Source organism: Haliotis rufescens, unplaced genomic scaffold (assembly GCF_023055435.1).
Source record: "Haliotis rufescens isolate VD_foot unplaced genomic scaffold, xgHalRufe1.0.p SCAF_6, whole genome shotgun sequence".
NCBI lineage: Eukaryota > Metazoa > Mollusca > Gastropoda > Lepetellida > Haliotidae > Haliotis > Haliotis rufescens.
In genome coordinates this window covers 19210645-19231830 of record NW_025964334.1, presented here as the reverse complement: position 1 = coordinate 19231830, position 21186 = coordinate 19210645, and the positions used below count along the sequence as shown (strand labels likewise).

Genomic DNA, 21186 nt, shown 5'->3' with positions numbered 1-21186 from the left:
CAGCATTTGACAATAAAACTTCGCATTTCGTCCTAAATAACTGTTCCAATAACTATTTCCATACATAAACATGATTTGTATCTCTTTTCCTTGAATAAAGTTTAATAATTTCTGCAAATAAAGTTGAAATGACCCTCGCCTCGATGCAGATTGTCAAACCACCTGACACGGTAAAACAATCAACATCCGTGAGAAGAGAGCCGGAAGTACCGGTAAGCATTTGCATATTGCACATGTGACCTAACATGTGATAACCGGTGAAGCTGAAATCAATTCCCGCTGTTTTTACAGCTGTATTAACAAGTTTTGGAGACGGTGTGTACAAGTGATTGTGGACTAAACACGCTGAATGTGAAGCAAACATAAGCCTAGTTAGTTACAACATAGTTAATTGGCGATTAAATTACTCACCATTGTCTCTTATATGTTATTACTTCATAAATGAATTTTATTTTATGGGCACCAATTTGGTGTCGTACCATGTAAACACAAAATGGCGACAAGTGCTGGAGTTACACACGCGACCTATCATTGTAGAAAAAAACAACGCAAGATAAACATATTTTTATTGCATATATAAGGTTTGTGTCCGCACTTGTGATGTGCTTCATTCCAGGTCGCCTTATACACAGAGTATAGGATTTTGGGTTGATTTTGAAGGCGTGTACAAGGGGGTCGTCTTATACGTGGGGTCGCCTTATACACAGCGATATACAGTACCTCTTTGTCACCAACACACAGTACTCACCATAGGTTCTGATTCAGAGAATTTGACTTTTATATCTTGAAGGTGTTGTAGTATAGGTTCATCCTGATCCTGGAAAGAAAGAGTTATCATGTACAATCATTTAATGCCTGTAGACCAAGCCTCGGAAACTGACAAAGTTTTACAAAAAGCTGAACCTTTTCATGACGCGCCCAAAGAATTTCAAGGGACTATTTTGAGGAAGTTCATGGCAGAAAAATCACTGATGCCAATTATCTTTGTGTAGAAGTCATCATAAAATCACTGTGAAATTTCATCAAGATAAAATTAGCAGTGATATTTAAAAGCTACGGATCCAATTCTACAATACACATACCTGGACCATTTCTGATAACATATCTACATTCTTGAAAACTGTTAACCAAAAGTGAGGGACTCCCTTGGCATCACCTGGAAACAGGAAACATTGAAATAAACAACCATTATGTTGATACATACACCTAAGTCAGCAATATTCAATCAAAGCTGTCAGTACAACATCGGTTTGGACCAATGTCAGTGGCTGACGGCATGAGCAAAGGGCCCTGCAACAAGGGCATTATTCAACACCATCAGCAACATCACACTTGTGGACGTCGGCCTTTTTCAGTGAGTATCAGTGACTGTGGACCTTAATCTTCTGTCAATGGATTCTTTCAATGGATCCAAATGGAACGCTGTCCAACTTAACTGTCATATTTCAACCGAACTCTTAAATTGATTCATGATGAAATTGTAAACGAACTCCAAGGGACTGGTAACGTGTTACTTGAAAAACCATGTCCGTTATTCTAGATTCCCCAACAATTCACAAACATATCAATCATGGTCAAGCAAACCAATGAAGTCACTGAGCATGACCAACCGATTCATTCAGATGGGGAAGCTTGGGACTTGTTCTAACCCGGACTCCCCATGTAGTTTGGTTTGGTTTGTTTGTTGTTTTACGACGCACTCAGCAATATTCTAACTATATGACGGTGGTCTGTAAATAATCGAGTCTTGACCAGACAATCCAGTGATTAATATCATGAGCATCAATCCATGAAATTGGGATCAATGACATGCTTCAACCAAGTCAGAGAGCCTGACCACTCAATCCCGTTTGTTGCCTCTTATGACAAGCAAAGTCGCCTTTTACGGCAAGCATGGGTTGCTGAAGACCTATTCTGACCTGACTCCCCTTGTAGTTTAGTATGTAAAGCTATATATCAACGATGTACTCACTCTCCTCTTCCTTCTTGTCTTCCTCCTTCTTCTCGTCTTCAACCTTGGCCTTATTCTTCATATCCTCCTTGCCGGAAAGAGAGGATTAAAATGTCAGACAACTGTTACTAACATGCAACAAAGTACAGGTTAATGTTGGAGATTTTACACAATGAACTAGATTACATCTTATTGAAGTGAGTGAACTTTATTAGGTGAGTGAGTATGGTTTTACGCCGCTTTTAGCAATATTCCAGCAATATCACGGCAGGGACACCAGAAATTCGCTTCACACATTGTACCCATGTTGGGAATCGAACCGGGGTCTTCGGTGTGGCGAGAGAGCGCTTTAACCACTAGGTTACCTGACCGCCCCCTGAACTGTCTTAAAACTACACTCACACAACGATGACTTGGTGAGTGAGTTTGTGATTTGATTATTCAGTCAGCAATATTCCAGCATTATATACTACTCAAAAGAAGTTAGAGAACACGTGATTCCTTCATATGATTATAGTTCATCTGTCAAGGCATGAATTGGGTGTTCTTTAATTTCTTTGAGTAATATAATACGGTCCTCTAAATAATCTTGGTCAGCAAACCAGGGGTTGAGTGTATGAGCATCGTTCCAATCTCAAGGGGCACGAGGACATACATAGGTCACCCACTATCAACTCATAAGTCAGGTCAAACAAGCATTGGGACATGGGACCTATCCTGCCTCAGGTTCCCAAGGGTATTGTTTCACTCCTTAATACTTACAGCCAGTTCCTCGTCATCCTTCTCATCCTCACTGGGCCAATCACTCTCTTCATCTGTGGGCTCTGTTATCCCATTTAAAATGTCTTTTCTCTGCAAACAAAGATCAAGCGATTGAGTTACGTTTTACACTACTTTGAACAGTATTTTAGACCGGTCAATTATTATTGTGGGGTTTCAAGTGGAATCAGGAGACTGGAGGATTATCAAATTATATATAAATATATGAAATCTAATTGGGAGAGTACAAAATACAATACACAATCTTTGGGGCAGGCCATGAAAAAAATGTACACTGACATGTGGAGGATCATCAATAAATATGACATCGATAAATATGCATTAGGTGAGTCATTATTTCAGTACATTAGTGGATCAAAATCCTCTGGCCACCCCTGCTGCATTATAAACTGGCACTAGTCCTGCAATCCTCGCCAAACTGCCCAATAGTTATGGTATCCAAAGGAGTAGTAGAAATTTTACATCGTAAGGACAAGTGAACTAAAGCTGTTAGTTTCTAACAAAGTGATCTTAGCGCTAAGTCGATCGTAACTCCCATTCTTTAACACTGACTTACGACAATCGTAGCTCTAAGATCGCTTTGTGGAAAGGGGCCCAGTCCCTTATATCAGTTATTATCTCCATTATGGTCTAAACAAAAGCCCAACTACATCTATTTCGGTCAACACAACAATATCTCAGGCTAAAGATTCTGTTTATAGTCAGACTGTTGGTGACAGTGAAGCATGTATGATATATTATACTAAAAGTAGAATGATCACAGCAATAGCAACATACCTTGTCAAATAGTGACACATATTTGGATGCGTATTTACACTCAAGAGAATGTACTTCCTTGTAGAACTCCGATTCCAGCTTGACTACATCAAACTGTAGTTTCTTTAGTGCCTTCAGACGCCGCTTCACCACTTTCGGCAAACTGAAACATATTCATCAAAGTGACATACTGCATTACAATAGCCATAAACATGATTTATCAGAAACTATTTGCCCGGACAACTTGATCATACACTCTTTCCAGATCTTTAGTCAGTTATTAAGAGCATAGGAAACTGAAAACATTGTCATGGCTACATGTCATGAATATTAAACATGTTGTCATTCCAAATCAAACCACACCCCTGGCTAAAATCCTTTTGGATTCTGATGGGCATTTGTATTTACAATGAACAGTAACTGTAAGAAAATACAAGAACTGTCATTTATCATCCCAAACTGGCTCCCACAGGAGATATGGCTTTTTCTGAGATCAAGCAATATCTACAATGTAGATATCGCTGCAATGAAATTGCATCACAATACTTTGCAGACCATTGTGACGTCATTGGTTACAATCAAATGACATCACTAATGGCTCTGAAACTGTTAGCAGTACTTTTTACACTAAAGACACTGCTTATAACTGTCTACAAACTGAAAAAGTTGGAAGAATGATGTTTGATGATAAAGAAAATTTCACCCTCCTGTCTTTTGATATCAAATATATCAACACTCGGCAAGCCTCGGAGTTTTTCCACTTTTATCAACTCGGTATGATATATTTGATATCAAAAGACACGAGGGTGAGATTCTCTATATACCGGTCACAAGTACACTCGAGTAGCTGCAAAGCAGAAAAGCCAATAGCGATATATTTATCTTTCAATGATACACAATACTGATTCTCATAATATGTCAGTTGTATATTTAAATAGACTCACATATCAGATTATCCCTATCAAAGCTTGAGTAGTATAATACCAACAGGAAATTCATCCTTCATATGTCAATTGTCCTGACTTGATCTCTAACCTGAAATGATGACAATGAAATGCCTCCCCCTAATTTCTATTGTGATGACAGGGTATTTCTTGTAAGCTACACATATCAGTGCTCGGTTTAAGGAGCTTGATTTAACCTGCAGCAGGTGCATGTTGATATGAAAAGCTAGTTGCACCAGACTAAACCAAACTTTGCACTGCACATCTCCTCATGGTATGAAAACTCAACTCCCAATTGAAAAAGAATCCATCAAGTAGTTTTCAAATCATAGGTCTCACAAATGGAAAAACATATATTCAGTTAAACACGGAATTTATTTTTAAATTCTAAAAATACACATATCAAAATCAAATAATTTGTGCTGCACCTGTCAAATTAGTAAAATAAAGTGTTTGGAAAGAAAGAAATTCATGTGGTACTTCTCAAGTGTTAGGTGCAACAAACGTTGAAGTAAAAAACAAATTTCTAAGTTCACTAATACGGTAATACCTATTCGTTTTTTTTGTTTTTATTGTTTACGTAATTGGAAAATTATCTTAAAAAGAAGTATAAATAGTATCTGTCATCACCCATTTCCCAATACAGCGGCTTTCCGCTCAGTATCATGAAGAAATACCTCCGTTTTTGAAGCATCATATGAATAACACGGTCATCGTAGACCATCATATGACACATTGCTGGAAAGCTTGTTTTTTCATCTTCACGGTCGTAACATCGGTTTCTGATGACGCTTTCTTGCCGAAATCAGCTACAAGGTTCGTGATAGGTAAAATTTGAGCACGTGACCTAAGGATGCCAATTACAGCTATGGTACCGTCGTGTATGATGAATTTCATATTTTGACGAAATATTGTTGTTAAATCGTGTTATTCTGAACGGTTTAAGCAGGAAATCGCGATCTATATTAAAAATATGGAGCTTCGTGGATGTATCGTGCTAGGTTACTAGCTGTGACAAAGATTTTTCACGCATATATTTTGGCATTAAACATTGTGTCCGAGCCGAGAAATTGAGGCAACGAAAACCGAGATGTCATTATACTTACATTACATGCGATCGCACGAAAAGATGGAAATTATAGCTAAGATGTAAGTTTGACAACTTTTTATATATATTTTTGTTGATTTTATTTATTACTTTATATATTATTTAAAGATTTGCTTGAAACGTCTTTTTTTTGCTCTTTGACATGTTTGATGTGGACCCGTTGTTGAAGTGTGTCCGAGAATTATATTTTCAAAAACATTGTGGGAAATAGTGAATATTTTTTTAATCTATCAATAAAAAATGATAAATTGAAATGGAATACATATTTCAGACATTGTGAAATGTGATAGATTTAATAAATGAATGATATGACAGGTAGGTTCATAAAATTATATACTATTTTGACGTGACTGTGGCTTGGCCTGTCTTCTTGGACGGTGTACCGGCCTATGGTGTTGAAAGAGTTAAATGAAAAAAATTTACCGTATTCGACGTAATAAGCGCCCAGGGCGCTCTCAAAATTTGAATTAGGGGGGCTCTTATTAGAATCATATTTTGGAGTGTTGAAAGATTGTAAATTTTGTGGTTTATGTTGACAGCCTGAAATGGTACAAAATAAAAGTCTGTGTGTATTATACACGACAGATATATTTATCCAGAATTTAATTGCCCATAATTAAGGGTGCATATAACACACAAGTGCGTATTATACATGAATAAATAAGTCTTGTGTACATTGATCAATCGGAAGGAGTGCTAATTGGGATTGTTCACTAGCCAATATATTAGTAAATATCGCCGTGGGCGCATATTAGAGCGGGGGGCTTATTACGTCGAATACGGTAAGTCAAAAACAGATGAATTGCTGTATTTATTCAGAAAATCAAAATAATGAAACAAAACCTTGCTCTGCACCTCTCCTTTTGGTGTATATAGAAAGTGTTCACGAAGTTTGAAAAGAATCTATGAGTAGTTTTCAAATTACAGGTAGCACACCAAAAATATCCTTGGAAGGACAGATGGACAGACGGACAGAATTCCTTGGTAATACTAAATAGCCCTGCCCCTTTAGGTTCGTTTTCAAGTCATAAGTCACACAAAAATATGTCCTCAGAAGGATGGATGGAATTCCGTAGATTATCTTTTAAGGTCAGACGAATAAAAATACCATGAACAGTATCAGCTGTCAACACAAAGGGAAGTAAATTCAGTTTCTCACATTTTTCATTCACTAATCCTTTCATACTAATATTTCTACTATCCATAATTCCTACCTCAATCCCTCCCCTCAAGAGGTGGATACATAGATAAAGCATCAATGAGACCCTTACCCTCCAGGGTGGAGAGATTGAGTTCAACGTAACCAACAAACGTAATAAACTCCCTTAAAACTCTAAACAATACTTACTTCAACAACATTTCATCAATTTCATCCAATTTCTCATCCAAAGTACTCATTGTGGATCTGTGGGTGCTCATGCCTTTCCTACAACAGTTTCCCCCAAGAACTGATCCAACCTACCACGCTACACATACACAACGGGAATTATTGATTTTCTTGGTTCAATGGAGATTAAGTTCATAATAGAGTCAATCCATATTGCAATCAATAAGCGGCAACATCTGCATCACCATCAGTATAATTACAGTTGTATGTGCACCAAATTCATGTCGTAAAGAGGAAATTACAAAAGTAACTCGACAATACATCTAAAGAAAGTGACTAAACGTAGGAGACGACAACATAGAAGAAGTTTGAATTGGCTTTCACTCCTTTTATACTACTCACGTACAAGAAAACTTCAAGTGCTTACACTGTCCACTACATAACTGGCGAAGAGGAAGCCTTGAAAATATTCCCATCTGACTCTGGCTAAGGTATCTATTTCTTGATTCAATAGTCACATGGCAAAATTTGTGCTTTGTTTTTTTGGATGCATATGGGGTGAGTATAATGTTATCTAAATATGTGTAACTCATTACTTATTTTCATCCGATCAATATATATGACTGTATCAAGCTACCTCCTCCTGAACAGCTTGGTAGCCTATTGTCAAGGGGTCAATTCCCATAGCTCAGTGTTAGAATTCAACTGGGGCATCTCAGGCATGTTGGATGCATATGGGGTGAGTATAATGTTATCTAAATATGTGTAACTCATTACTTATTTTCATCCGATCAATATATATGACTATATCAAGCTACCTCCTCCTGAACAGCTTGGGTAGCCTATTGTCAAGGGGTCAATTCCCATAGCTCAGTGTTAGAATTCAACTGGGGCATCTCAGGCATGTTGTTTGTACATTTCCTTTGTTCTTAGTTGTTAATGAATTGTAAAACCATAGATAGACACAGGTACAAGGTATTCACAATGATTGCAAGCTTTTCATCCTGAGGGACACACAATAATATTCATTGTACCAAATTCTTGACAAGAATTAAAAAGTTCCTGTAATAAAGTAATTATTTAAGCTTACATAACAGTGCACTACATCATGTCAACATTTCACACGAACTTCATACTTTCTGTTAGTTTTGAAGGTCAAGGTAAAACTGTGACAGTATTTTGTCATTAAAAAACAAAAATGTAAATTCTTGAAAGGTGCTATACCTTCTGATCTATCCAATTTGAGAAATATTTCAAATCAAGCCAAACATTTTGACTTTTAGACATGACAGGCCAGACCAATTTAGTAACTTGTCTTACAGGTGTGTCTAGTCACTTCTTCCGTCATTTTAAAAAGACATACCGTATTCGACGTAATAAGCGCCCCACTCTAATAAGCGCCCATGGCGATATTTGCTAATATATTGGCTGGTGAATAATCCCAATTAGCACCCCTTCCGATTGATCAATGTACAAAAGACTTATTTATTCGCGTATAATACGCACTCGTGTGTTATATGCACCCTCAATTATGGGCAATTAAATTCTGGAAAAATATATCTGTCGTATATAAAAATTTCAGCATAAACCACGAAATTTATCTTTGAACTCTCTTTTTTCACCAAAATAATATTCTAATAAGAGCCCCCTATTTCTAATTTTGAGAGCGCCCTGGGCGCTTATTACGTTGAATACGGTAATCACATTTCCTGAAGTGAAGGATAGCATCCTCCTCTTCCCACCCCAACCAGAAACAAATCCACAAGAACAAGAAATGATACCAGGCACTATGCAGTAATAAAATGATCACAGATTATTATTCCCAAAAGCGATTAATATTATTTTGCCCACTGCAATCTTCAATTATTTGGGGGATACAAATCTGAGAAAAACATAAATTTGTTCTTGACTAAGAAGAAGTTCCTTTCAGAGTTAAAAATTGGCACTAGTCCTATAGTCCTTGACAAACTACCCAACAGTTAATTTTGTCATGAGGACTAGTAGAAATTTGCCATTTTCAAGGGTTTTGCTATGTTATCAATATCCTTTATCATGTATACTCCCCAGGTATCTGAGAATGAAAATCACTGATCCATTGACTGGGGTAATAATGTAAGCGCCACGAGCACACGAGCTGGCATGGAGTTTGGCGCCATACAAATGGACTCATTATTATTATTATTATTATTATGAGGACTAGCGGACTAAAATGTTAGTTTCTACCGCTGCATTTGGTGAACATGTTGAAGTGTGCCTTGTACTTGTACATGAAAGAATGTGCTGCTCACCTCTGTATGTAGCCTGATGGGGTGCCAACAATACTGCCCAGCTTGTCCTGGATGGCTGCTAGCACATGGGGGTTCTGCATCATGGTCGACAGGGCGTTTGCAGTCTGGGCATCATCTAGAATATCACAAGACCCTTAGATTTCCCTTACTAACAAGGTCTGTCATGACATGGGTAGACATAATTGGTCATATCCATCTAGTCTGAAGCTATTTCAAAGTAGACAACAAATTTATGGACAGCAACTTCTTTATTATACAGTGATAGTGACGTTTTGGTATAGATCCTTATAATATACAGTTGTCAAGCAAGACTGAATTATGAATGTGGTACAGGACTATATATCGTGGGTGAAGGATTAACAGTAATAACAATTATCATTCATCAGAGGGATTACCCGGTAACACAAGCAGGTTAGGCGACATTATTTTATTTCTTGGTTTACGGATTTCAAACTCATTTCAAAAGTGAGGTAGGGAAACAAAAAAAACAACTTTCAGATTTTTTAACTTGACTTTTGTCCTAAAAAGTTAGGTAGGTATATAAAAAAAAAATATTCTGGAGGAACAAAAGTAAAACAACTCAATTTTACAAGAACATTTTCAGGGATTATTTGTGACTCGAATTATGTTGCAATTAACGTCACTAGATTATATTGATATATCCTCCTATATTTACGAACATTAATTATTCCACTGCAACATCAGTACTGTTACAGGTTAATATCAGACTCCTTCCTTTCTCTGCTGACTAGCTTTAGGGTAACTAATAATGTAGTTCAAGGGAGGTAACCTACCGTCAGCCTGCTCGTCCCCCGACTCTACCTCCTCAACTTCCTCTTCCCCCTCAGCTGGTGTTTTACTGAAAACAGAAAATCATCAATCATGTCTTTCTCTGGACAACGCCAATCAGCAAACTTGACCACTTTCAGCCATCTTTAATTTCTTGTTTCACACTTTAGTTTGTGTTGTTTTTTTTGTTTTGTTTGGATATTTTTTTAATTTATTTTTTGTTTTGTGTTTTGTTGTTTGTTTAGTTTGCTTTTTTTGGGGGGTGGGGTTGGGGGTGGGGGGGGGGGTGGGGTTGGGGGTTGGAGGAGAAGAACTACGTAGATTGGATGGACTTTTTAAACACATTTCAGTTTGGGTATTTTTGGGTCAAGACGCACTCTGAATACACAGCCATGTATTCTATTGTATGCACAACCTTTTTGTGGGGGACATGTCTTTTCTTACACAAAGCTTACAAAGTCAAATCATGCTTTTCAGGTGCACTTTTTTCACCTTTCATTTTTTAATTAAGGGACAGTGGAATCAATAAACACTTATCGCTCACAAGAAAAAAGATTTTTAGCTTAATACAAATGCTTCCAATGCCAGATATTATGAAACTCATTTCTATGTAATAATGTTTGTCATAAACCATGCTGAAAACAAATAACCATATCATATTGCAGTGTTTGAGACAAGCATGAGAGTTGAGGGGCCTGGTCATAACACTCAAATGGAAAAGTAAACCTTTTTAAGGGTCCCTAGATTGGAATACCACGAAGAGTGTTAGAAATTAATCATTACTTTCATCAGTCCACATTTGTTTCAAGTCAATCCCCCACCCACCCACCCACACTTAGCTAGGTCTACCTCTCATCATGCCAATGTCACAAACTGTTAACAGGAGCTGTGCTCAATTGGTTAAAGCCAATCCAACAGAGACATAAGCCATGATGTATGATAATGTGTCAACTACTAACATGGTCCATGTTTGCAGTATCATGTTGCCCATCCTTCACACACCTGGACAATCAGATAACCAAAATATTTGAGAATTCACAATTCACCAGCTTTCTACCAGATGCAAAATACTACCCTACACCAATGAAAACTAAGAATAAACTAAGAATGTATGCATATAACATATAATATCCACTGCTCACAAAATAGTATGTTTGCTGGAGTGAAAATTGTAATATTGAAGCAAACAATAAATACGTTTTTCTGTAATGAGAAATACAATCAATGCTCGAACAGACCATGTCAGACATTTTTCACTCAATTATCAATTTAAACAAGGGACATTCCCATCTAAACTTCACATTAAAGCATCACACAGACTTTGTATTTATTTAATGTGTGTCCAGTAGTTAACCTGGGACCTCTATTTCAAAAACTGTGACCCCCAAAATGTAGTAACGACAATTCACCGGACCACAGAATATTGCTCATAACAAATCCCTGATTCACTATTCAGGTGTATCAACAAGAAAGAAATATAGCCATAGCACAAAATCAGATTTATATAAACAAACGAATAATGTAATAGAATCTTATATTTCATAATAACTACTGTACATGTGTTTAACATGTGTTTAAGAACAAACCACCTGTACATGGCTGATAATTTACAAGTCATCACTCCCTGGAAGAATGCTGATACCTGATAAAACAGGACATTTATTCATATGACCCAGAAAGGCTTCACCTGACATTTACAAAAAGCCAAAAATAAACCTTACCTGTTCACAAACACACAAAAAATAATGCCAATACAATACAAAAGTCGATCCTGAATAAGACTGAATTAAAATTCTCAAATATTTCAAGATAATTCTTATTCTCCAAAGCAGTCAATGACTCTGAATTTCAGATGATTTAATTTTCTTGGACTCTGATTGTCATCCAAAATGTCCAAGAGGTGTCCAATAGTATAATGTCAAATTTGGTAGAAATATAGAAGAATGTCCTTTCAAAAGTTGATACAATAATGACACTGCCCAAATGCCATTTGTCTTCAGCTAAATTCCTGTGCCTCAACTGTTTGTATTACTATGCAGCTCATACAAGCATAAAATTTGTATGCACATACAGTACTGCCAATCGACTGAACATTTACTGCCAACATCATGCTCCAAATAGCGACAAAATTAATGATGCTGCATAAGAAAAACAACTTGTTGCAAATAAATATACTACGCCCAAAAATGAGGGGATGTTGGGAATCATCAGAAATTATCTTCTGATCTATATGGTGTTGGCAAACGGAAACAAGAGTCATCAGAAGATGACGCATCCTCCCAGTCCCCATTTTTCAGCATTTTCAGATGTTTATCCTATGATAATATTCCCTCACAACTGTCAATATGAAATCAGAAATCACACAACCTAATCAAAGAAATTTTATTTTATTTCAAACAGTTTATTTCAAAGTCTTCATGAAGATATTTAAAGGTTTTCAAGTTCTTCTCTCACACTAAGACCATTTCAGACCCTAATGGAAAATATTCCTAAAAATTTCAAAATGAAGGCACCACTTCAGGACATCATTAATAAACATGATATGTTTTGTTAAAGAATATTTTAAGATTATTGAGCTCTGCTCTAAAACAACATCCACCCATCTCGAGACCAAGTCCAACTGTCTTCATGGAAACGGAGAAAATAAAAACGCCTAAAATACCAAAATAGCAAAAGGAACCACTTCAAGATCTGTTTGATATATCTGCCAAGTTTTGCTGAGAGATTTTGAACGGTTTTTGAGTTGTGCTCCGGAAACAAAATCAGAGACTTAAGTCCAAATTGATTCCATGGATACAGATAAAAATAGAAATGCAAAAAAATCCTTAAATAGAAAAAAGCACCACTTTAGGTTTGATATTGTGATATCTGCCTTGTGGAAAGATAACAGTTTTCAGTCTGTGCTCCAGAAACAAATTCACATCCCCAATCCTTTGGAGACTACTAAGTCAAGTGTTTCCATAGAAATCGAGAAAAATAAAATGCAAAAAATCTGCAGATGGCTAAAGGCACCACTGAATCCGTCTGCTTGGCTCAAGAATCCACCCTCCCTTCACTGAGATTAAACAGTAAAAGTTTGCTGAAGCTTCACCCAGTATCACCGGATGCAACCTTATTCAGAGGTGTCCTCAGAATTCACCCAGAGAAGTATCATAACAGATTAAAAGGATATTTTAATGAGACTAATTATTAAGTATTTGGCAAGCCCCTAATTGCCGTTTTGCATTTGAACGTCCCCCATATCCCAATTTGCAAAAACAGTGGTGAGCTGCATGTTCATGTCGTCCACCAAGCAAGGGAAGAAGTGCATGTAACATACTTGCAGGCCTCTGAATAATGAGTATTTGGTAGCATTGACTTTCAATCACATCAAACACAATATCCATTTGAAAAATAGAGCAGTACAGTAGAAATTGGCGCTAATCCTGTAGTCCTTGCTAAACTGCCCAATAGTTTAGGTATCATAAGGACTAGTAGAAATTTGCCATTTTTAAGGGTTTTGCTATATGTTATCATATTAAGGACTAGTGGACTGAAACTGTTGTTTATACCGCTGTTGCAAGCAAGTTACTAACATAAGTTTAAAATAATGTTCCACAATTTACTAGCTGACTGCACTTGCCTGTCAGCTTTACAAAACACTCATTCCATACATTGATGTTCCCACATAACTTACCTGTGTTAAAACTGTGCATAAAAAACTGTGTTATTGTTAGCTCCATACATCAATAATACCAAGGTAAATCTATAAAACTACAATTAAGTGATCCTATTTGGAAGTACTGCAATATGTTGAGAAAGCAATTTTCCTATTAATTTAGAGAGAATAATCAATAATAATATATATTATCCTTAATAACATGTAGATAATAATAAGATAAGCTTACCATATTTACTGTATAAAGCACCCCACTCCAATCACCCCCTGATTAATTCTAGACAAACCATGTACTTAATTACAGTCTCTGCATGTTACGGATTATTTTACATGTGTGTTTGTTGTTTAACGCAGCACTCTGCAACATTCCAGCTTTGTGATGGCGTCTGTGGACACAATCAAGTCTGGACCAGACAATATAGTGATTGATATTGTACGCAATGATCCACAACTTCGGGGAACAACAAAGAACAATCAACCAAGTCACAGAATCCTACCATTGATCTGTTACAATTTATGAGCAGCATAGGTTGTTAGGGACCTATTCAAACATGGAATCCCCACAGAGAATCCACAGCAGCGTAGAAGGATTACATAAAATTGCCACGTAAGTTGCGTAACTATTATCAAAGAGTTTTTGTTTTCTTAATGTTTGAACCGACTTTGTTCTCTACCACTCAATCTGACAACATAATTAACATGTGTAATACATCATATACAAGCACCCCCAATCAAAAATGTTCTAAGCCCCAAAGGCTCTTCCTACTGCATATACAGTATTACTATTAGAGCTGGCTAAAAGGATCGATAATCGGAATTACCATCGATGGGAAGGAATATTAACGATTATCAATATGAAAACTGTGTCATCAATAATATCCAACATAAACTATTGTGATGAAATAAAGTATAAATTTGATGAAATAGACTTGTCATTGTCAATCATGTCAATTGCCGAAGATGGAAAGCAATTGTTTTTGTTATATCTTACATGTCCAAAAAGTACTACATGCATGAATGTGTAACCACTCACATGTCCGATTTCTTTCAGACTTTATTGCATACTAGTTACTTTGATTCAGCTACAATTCGTGAATGTATACCAGGCGATACACCAGTTATACTCCTACGTCTTGAAGAGTGAAATTGAGTATCGCAATATGTACCACATAATGACTTACCGTATTTGACGTAATAAGCGCCCCGCTCTAATAAGCGCCCATGGCGATATTTACAAATATATTGGCTAGTGAACAATCCCAATTAGCACCCCTTCCGATTGATCAATGTACGCAAGACATATTATTCTTGTATAATACGTATGTTATATGCACCCTTAATTATGGGTACAAATTAAATTCTGGAAAAATATATCTGTCATATATAAACATTTCAGGCTGTCAGCATAAACAACGAAATGTAAGATCTTTCAACTCTGTTGTTTTTCACCAAAATAATATTCTAATAAGAGCCCCCCATTTCTAATTTTGAGAGCGCCCTGGGCGCTTATTATGTCAAATACGGTATGTATCACCTAGAACTTCTTCACTGGATTGAAGGAAAAGTTGCATAGTTTAGTGGCATGCTAGGACCACTATGGACAAGGATGGTACCTTACAGGATCACAGTCTTATAGGCGTGACTAAAACATATTTCAGAGCACATTCAAAAGTCAAAGCTACCTGCAGACATGTATGGTTTTATGCCGCTTTTAGCAATATTCCAGCAATATCATGGCGGGGGAAACCAGAAATGGGTTTCACACATTGTACCATGTCGTGAATCGAACCTGGGTCTTCGGCGTGACAAGCAAACGCTTTAACCACTAGGCTACCTGACCGCCCCTCATCACATGGAAACTCACGATGCATCGGTGCACCAATATATTGTTTCACCCCTTCAGATTATGCCAACGTCCGAATATTCCAGCAATATCACAGTGGGACTGTAAATAATGAAGTCTGGACAAGGCAAAAAGTATACATATACTGGTCAATGGATTATGAACATACCTTTCTGGTTCAGCCATTGTTGGTAAAATTTGGAGTCTGGAAATAAAAAGAATACAAATGATTATTTCATCACAATACTTGTCATAGTTTTTTGTCCGTGGGGTTTCTGTTAAATAACAGTCATTTATTGTCATACATACAACACATGAAATAATAATTTCTCAGGTTTGCATGTTTGTTGATTAACACCACACTCAATAACATCCCAGCTATGTGACAGCAATTTGCAAATAATAGTCTGGACCAGACACACCAGTGATTGACATCATGAGCATCGAGCTACACAAATGAGATACAATGACATGTATCAACCAAGACAGCAAGTCTGACCATCCGATCATGTTTGTCACCTCAAACAACGAGCATGGGTTGCTGAAGATCAGCTCTACCTTGGATCTTCATAGGAGCCAGATGGCGAACAAGCTAGTTGTACAATCTGCAGTATGCAATCTGACAGAATATAATGAGATGAGCTCACTTTTGTTTCATCAGCTTCGAACAGAAACTGAAATCCACTTATACTTAGTAATAAATATAATATAAACAAAAACGTTATTCATTACATGATCTCAAAACCACTGATAACAACAAACGATCATACAATTGTCTCCTTTGCTAATTGTAGATCATTATGGAGTAAATGTTAATTTGTTGATCTCTTGATTCCAAGTATTACTGCATCTTGTGCAAGACCCTAAGTCATCAAATTACCATATACTAGACTAAAGAAAAACATTTTTGAGTGGTTGTTAATTATTTCATTATCACATCAACCCTGTATCTGATTCACACAGATAAATCTGATATGTAGACCCCTCTGCAAAAAGATATACTCAAATCGGATTTCTATTTATAGAAACACGTGGGACCGTTGCATCTCCCGAGATCCGTGCTGTACGAACACTCGAGGTAACCAGAATATCTCAGAGACTTCTTCAATTCTAACAGAACATGTGGGACGTAATAAGTTCTAGTCAGTGAGTGACGACGTACGCCACTCCAACATGCCTCTCGTCTGTCTCACTCCCGACAACGTGCCTACCGCAGTGGCATCGAGATGGATACTACGGACGCGAAATAGCGAAGCTGAATGCGAAATCGCCGATCGTATCAACCTGACAGTTACTATAGCTTAATTAGAATGCACACAAACGACATATCCTGATTGTACTATTTAGAAAACGCATTTTATTGCGACCTTCAGCGTTAGCACCGACCAAAATGGCTGCAAATGAAAGCGCACATTTTTTTTACCTCGAGACAAATTTTGATCGCAGAAGAAATTACAGGTCAAAACGAAATTAATATGTACAGATGTGACGGAGCTGTTACACTTTTGTTAATAATTTGTCATTGATCCAAATATTACACCGCATAACCGTAATATATTACAATAATGTTTACTTACACTTCTCGGTGCAGAGCACGAGGAAAATATGGTGGAAAAAGATCGACAGCGGATGAGAGAGCAAATTTCATTGGTTAGCTCTATTTGGATCTTAACAATGGACCAATCATGGATTGGTTTACTGATGATGGAAAATGTCTTGGCGGGTAATGCTCTCACTCGCGATTGGGTCACTTCAGCACTGTAATCATTCCAACTCACTGTGTCATCATATCAACATTTATGTAACATTATACAATCAAGCGGTTCATCAAAGCAAATGGCTTTGAAAAATAGGATGTAAACACAATAGTCTCGACACCCGGACAATACCCATGCAGTTACCGAAAGCGAGACGTAATTTTGCAGCGTTTAATCAAATCAAGATCAAGACATGTTTGCGATAACTATTTTAAATTAGAACCTGTGTTCTTCAGATTAGATTTTGAGAGCATAATCAAAACTTGTTTCCAAACCATTAAACACATTTTTTAGATCTAGAGAAACAAATAATCACCAACAAATACATATGGTTGTTGGACTTATGCATACCCTTCATAAAAAAATGTTGTCTGTAGCCTACTACAGTACTTGAAAGTATTTCCTAGTTGAACTACTTACCGTATTCCATATAATAAGCGCCCATGGCGCTCTGAAAATTAGAAATAGGGGGCTTTTATTAGAATATTATTTTGATGACAAAAAAAAGGAGTTGAAAGATCGTAAATTTCATGGTTTATACTCACAGCCTGAAATGTTTATATACGACAGATATAGTTTTCAAGAAGTTAATGGCCCATAATTAAGGGTGCATATAACACACATATTATACACGAATAAATAAGTCTTGTGTACATTGATCAATCGGAAGGGGTGCTAATTGGGATTGTCCACTAGCCAATATACAATATTAGCAAATATCACCGAGGGCGCTTATTATATTTACTGACTACACACCCATCAACCATTGCTTAGGTGGGGGTGACCTATACCCAATAACGTGAAGATACACAATCCGGTTTTTACTCCGAGTGAAATTTTGTAACTTTGGCTCTTCAAATGCTATTTCTGTATTTGTTACTGCAGCTAGGGTTCGACAGATATAAAATAGTTTGATAAAAATCTTTCACAAACTGATCCCCGTATCAACATATGTTTAAAAAAGTATGTTTCACCTACTTATATTTAGGCACTGGTATTTAATTTGCGACTGCTTACAGCGGAGCAAACGACTACCGTTGTCGGTGTGAGACAACATGCTGACGGGGCTGATGCTCGGTTTTATTGCAATCAATACTCAGTTTTGTTGCTATTAAACTAACATAGGGCATGTTTCACAATATAGAATGTTCAGATGTTACTGCTGTACCGACATCGAGGATAGGTGAGGTGAGGTGAAATGGGGTTTAACGTCGCGTCCAAGATTATTGCACTTATATAGCGACGTGCATGTGCGTGTGTGTGTGTTTGTGTGGCTGCTTGTACTAGTCCGGACTGATGCCGATTTATAGTGATAGCTCACTGAGATACCATGTTTAACATGAATACCCCACTCAGACACAGTATACTGACTCCGAGCCGACCAGTCCTTGTTTTAGCCCCTTAATGCCGAGCGCCAGACAGGGTAACAACAAGTGCCATCTTTTAACGTCTTTTTGTATGACGCGGTCGGGGATCGAACCCCGGACCTTCCGCTCTCCTGGCGGACGCTCTACCACAAGACCACGGAGGCGGTCCACAGCGAGGATAACTTTAGACATATCATCAGTCACTTAAATTGATCCTGTACCAGGCTAGTGAACCCTTGAGTGAGTGAGTGAGTGAACATTGTTTTACGCCGCCTTTGCCTATATTCCAGCAATATCATGGCGGGGGACACCAGACATGGGCTTCACACATACATTGTAACCATGTCGGGAATCGAACCCGGGTCTTTGGCGTGACGAGCGAACGCATTAACCACTAGGCTACCCGACCACCCCTAGTGAACCATTAAAGTATGGACAATGAGAACTGGGTTCAGACAGACAGTTTATTCAGTATATTAGGCACCAAGGCCCATAGTACAATGCAGATTGCATATTCACATTTGTCACGTGACGTACATGATTAGATTTTAAATTATTTACACATTTCTCGATCATTATAAAGACATGATTTAAAAACACAGCAACAGCATGGATAATATCAGAATTTTCAGAGTTTAGCAGATTCATAACTTCCTGACGGTCTTCAAAAACCACCCTGGAACATAGGGAGACATTTATACCTTAAATGGGAATACTTTTCACGTATAAGTAAGACATTGTATTCATCCTCTACTTCACCGGATAAACAATTTGTACAAATAGAATTCACAATATCACCGTCTTTGGACCTGCGACATTCATTTCCATTAAACTTGTTTAAAGAAATTCTAGGCATACAATAAGCTCTGAGTAAAGTTTGTCATTTAAACAAGTTAAATATCTTTCAGTTTGTAACAACGATTTTATGTTGCTGTAATTGCTAAGACAAAATGACACAGAAACACTCTGATGTGACAAAATATATCTTTCACATAGTCTCTCCTTAAATGAATATAAAAATAACTGTGGAAATCCATACATATGAAACGCCACAAATAAATAACAGATTTCTCACATCTGACACCTAATTCTTTTAACCATTATCAAGTACCTTTAACATTGTGTAACAATGACATGGGTATCTTTGTTTGTTGTTTAACGCCGCACTGAGCAATATTCCAGCTATATGATGGCGGTCTGTAAATAATCGAGGCATCATGAGCATCGATCCACGCAATTGGGATACGATGACACGCATCAACCAAGTCTGACCACCCGATCCCATTAGTTGCCTCTTACGACAAGCATATATAGTCGCCTTTTACGGCAAGCTTGGATTGCTGAAGACCAATTCTACCCCGGATCTTCACGGATATGGGTATCTACTAGGCATCATTAGGTAACTTAATCCAATATTTAATCAACCTTAATTGGCTCACTGTATATAATATATTTGTACGGCCTGTTTCACCAATGATTGCCTTGTTTGAGAACTTGATTCGAACACTAGTAAAACTGGTAATAGAACTAATGCATAACCGCGTGGAAACATATCTGTAACAGACGACAACCACTTGTTCATGACTCAAGGTGACTAATCTCATTAAAATCAGACCTCAGTTCTCGCTACCGCTAAACAAAGCTCTGAGGACATCCCATTAGGGGTCACGTCAGAACGACCTTTCATCCGACCAATCAGAGCATCGCTTACCAGATTGTGAAAGTGACATGCAACCTCGAAAACTTTAACTCCGAACGCTAGTTACGGGTTTAACGACTGAATCCATACAATCTAGACCATCTATTAGCCATCCCAGAATGTTCTTTTGTTCAGGTTTCAAATTTGTAATCGAGAATTTGTCAAAATATGTTTCGAAGCGTAGTCGCCAATTTGAAATTAGTGCTGTAAAACACGAGAAAACTGCCTTCTGATTGGTTATTCCATTGGTCGGTCAAAGTTCGCGCAAGGTCGGTCTGACGTGACTCGTAATGGGATGTCCTCAGATCTTTGTTTAGCGGTAGCGCGAACTCAGATCTGATTTTAATGAGATTGCAAGGTGATCGAACGATCAAGAAAAGGCTGAACACTCCCCAAAAATATCCCAAATGAAGAAGGCATTGCCTGTGCCATGGAATACATGGACGTGTTTGTTTGTTGTTTAACGTCGCACTCAGCAATAGTCCAGCTACATGACGGCGGTCTGTAAATAATCTGGACTTGACAAACCAGTGATTCACATCCTGAGCATCGATCTACGCAATTGGGATCGATGACATGCATCAACCAAGTCAGTGAGTCTGACCAACCGATCCCGTTACTCGATCGCCTCTTATGACACGCATAGTCGCCTTTTACGACAAGCATGGGTTGCTGAAGACCTATTCTAACCCGGATCTTCACACGTGGCGGCACCTAAGACGACTGGGCCACCTTTACATTTAAATTGCAGAATACTTTATATATACTTGGCTATATCTGCTTCAATGTGACTGCTTATCTTGCACGACAACATCGAATACTCAGCAGAAGGAAACAGATCCACGATCGACTCGATCACCTGACGGTAGAACATGTCCATGACGATGGCTGAATGTCGTTCATGACTGCACCTGCCCAT

The 21186-nt window shown here is 37.6% G+C and overlaps 1 protein-coding gene across 8 annotated transcripts in view; it reads right to left on the bottom strand.

Annotated features, from left to right (window-relative positions):
* LOC124122955 (nucleosome assembly protein 1-like 1-A) overlaps positions 1–17123 on the bottom strand; it is a 42511-nt gene extending 25388 nt beyond the window's left edge. For 7 of the 8 annotated variants that reach the window (XM_046486162.2, XM_046486161.2, XM_046486164.2 and 4 more), the window contains exons 1-9: positions 17022–17123; positions 15614–15649; positions 9949–10013; positions 9155–9269; positions 3509–3650; positions 2714–2803; positions 1973–2039; positions 1083–1156; positions 749–817 (exon numbers count right to left, since the gene is read on the bottom strand). In XM_046486162.2, coding sequence (XP_046342118.1) covers positions 749–817; positions 1083–1156; positions 1973–2039; positions 2714–2803; positions 3509–3650; positions 9155–9269; positions 9949–10013; positions 15614–15649; positions 17022–17092 — 729 coding nt within the window. In that variant the 5' untranslated portion in view covers positions 17093–17123. The remainder of the gene's footprint in view (positions 1–748; positions 818–1082; positions 1157–1972; positions 2040–2713; positions 2804–3508; positions 3651–9154; positions 9270–9948; positions 10014–15613; positions 15650–17021) is intronic. The other variant, XM_046486160.2, reaches the window with a different exon arrangement.
* Between the last annotated feature and the right edge of the window lie 4063 nt (positions 17124–21186).